The 2,374-nt window shown below is 28.8% G+C and overlaps 1 protein-coding gene across 1 annotated transcript in view; it reads right to left on the bottom strand.

Annotated features, from left to right (window-relative positions):
- The window catches only part of LOC122248520 (uncharacterized), a 19,747-nt gene extending 17,961 nt beyond the window's left edge, over window positions 1-1,786 (bottom strand). Inside the window, exons 1-4 of the mRNA XM_086554795.1 lie at window positions 1,763-1,786; window positions 1,576-1,669; window positions 1,400-1,450; window positions 1,038-1,145 (exon numbers count right to left, since the gene is read on the bottom strand). Of these exons, the coding sequence (XP_086410921.1) occupies window positions 1,038-1,145; window positions 1,400-1,450; window positions 1,576-1,669; window positions 1,763-1,786 (277 nt within the window). The remainder of the gene's footprint in view (window positions 1-1,037; window positions 1,146-1,399; window positions 1,451-1,575; window positions 1,670-1,762) is intronic.
- Between the last annotated feature and the right edge of the window lie 588 nt (window positions 1,787-2,374).

Raw genomic sequence — 2,374 nt, 5'->3', positions numbered from 1 at the left:
ATATGATAGCTATATTATAGTATATATATATGTATATATAAGTATATATATTTAAATATATATAAATATGTATATTTGATATATACATAAAATATATATATATAACTATATAAACATATTTGTATTATATGTATATATTCTATTATATATATATATATATATATATAATACCCCCCCATATATATGTATATGTTTATATATACATATATATATAGTATATATATATATATATATATATATATATATATATGTATATATATATAATGTATATATACATATATATAATATATATATAGTATTATATATACAATATATATATAATTATATACATAATATATATATATCAATATATATATATAATATTATATCTGTTCATATATACATATATAGTACATATATATTCAATATATACAATGATTATAAAACATACAAACATATATACATATTATATACATACATATATACATACATATATATACATATATACATACATATATATATATACATATATACATACATATATATATATACATATATACATACATACATACATACATATATATATACATATATACATACATACATATATATATATACATATATACATACATACATATATATATATACATATATATATATATATACATACGTACATATACATATAGACATACATACATACATACATATTACATATACACATACATACATACATACATATATATATATACATACATCTACATATACATACATATATATATATACATATACATACATATATATATACATATACATACATATATATATACATATACATACATATATATATATACATATACATACATATATATATACATATACATACATATATATATATACATATACATACATATATATATACATATACATATATATATATATATATATATATATATATATATATATATATATATATATATACATACACACACACACACACACACACACATGCGTGTATGCACAAGCGTGTACTATATATACACCATGTCCAATCAACTTACGTAAGCACGCCAAGCCACACGGTTCGGTGCTGGTCCACGACATGATGCCCTGATGCAGCATAAACACAATGCCCACGAGAAACACCATTAACAGTATCATTCGACGACCTGGAGAAGATAAGTTGGATTCAGATGACTTTCTTATCCTCATAGTGAGCTAATGGAGTTCAATGGAAAGTGCGGTTGATAAACCATGATAAGTAATATGGGTGAGAAAAGTACATACACAAATACTGATGTTGCAGGGATACCAGAGTTTGATGATCATAATGCATGGAAATTTCGTTAGTTTTGTATCAGTATAAGGTACTAGTTTACTCTTTATTCTAAAACTGTGATATCCTTATATCTATAGCACTAACCTTTAACTTTTGCCGTATTTCCTATTGCCATCTTGAACATCTCCGACAAAACTGGAAAAATAATACAGAATTACACTGAATAAAGTGACAAAAAACGGATTGTTATCAAACACGTAAACATCAATAACAAGCAAAGAAATTTTTGTCGCTAAAGACCCAACAAGAACAAATTTTACTGGTAGTTGTAGCGAAAATTTCCTGACGGAATATGGCCACAAGGATCAAGGGCGGGACGGAAAAGGACTCGCCGCTGTCGTAGCTTTTCCCTGCCTATCCGTATCACCCGCCAGCTTAGTGCACATGTCTGCTGCGTCCACTTCGATAAGGGACCAACTTTGATTTCGAAGTGCAAATACTCAGTACATCAATTTCTAGATCAATATCCATGCATCGGGTAATTTCTGTCAAAATTGTCATTCAAGTATTCGAGATCGGCAAATGGGACCGTGCGACACTGAGACATTGTGAATATCGACATGGTACTTAATGTTATTTATACTCTCACTTCCAACGCTATACTTTCCTAAGATTACTACAAAATATAGCTACGTGATTCACAGCTTCTCCTTCCAGTTCATGTAGCTTCTTTAAAATCCACCAATGGGTCACCAATCACATAATCTTGAAGCCAAATACACTTGTAAAATGTCATAACAGCCTTAATTCTAAACAGTTTAGCCACACTGTTGATACTGGCATTGATCGGCAAGGAATGCAAACGCAGCTGCTAAACACACCTGCTGTAGTGTACACTCCTCACTGCTCACTCATTTTTTCACTCACAATGTTCTCCTAAACGAACGCAGCCTCTGAAACAGACTCCTAATGTTAAAACAAATCCGGAGCTATTCGACCCTCATTGCTACACCATATTTCACACTTAATTAATGAGAAACACCAAATAATGTTTGGAAGAACTACCCAAAGTCCGACACCTGTACCGGTACCGCAGGCTAACGAAGAAATAAACAATAT

This window comes from Penaeus japonicus, unplaced genomic scaffold (genome assembly GCF_977035675.1).
Source record: "Penaeus japonicus unplaced genomic scaffold, GWHDUDI00000001_assembly GWHDUDI00000030, whole genome shotgun sequence".
NCBI lineage: Eukaryota > Metazoa > Arthropoda > Malacostraca > Decapoda > Penaeidae > Penaeus > Penaeus japonicus.
The sequence above is the reverse complement of the archived record's forward strand: the minus strand, read 5'-3'. Positions and strand labels throughout refer to the sequence as shown.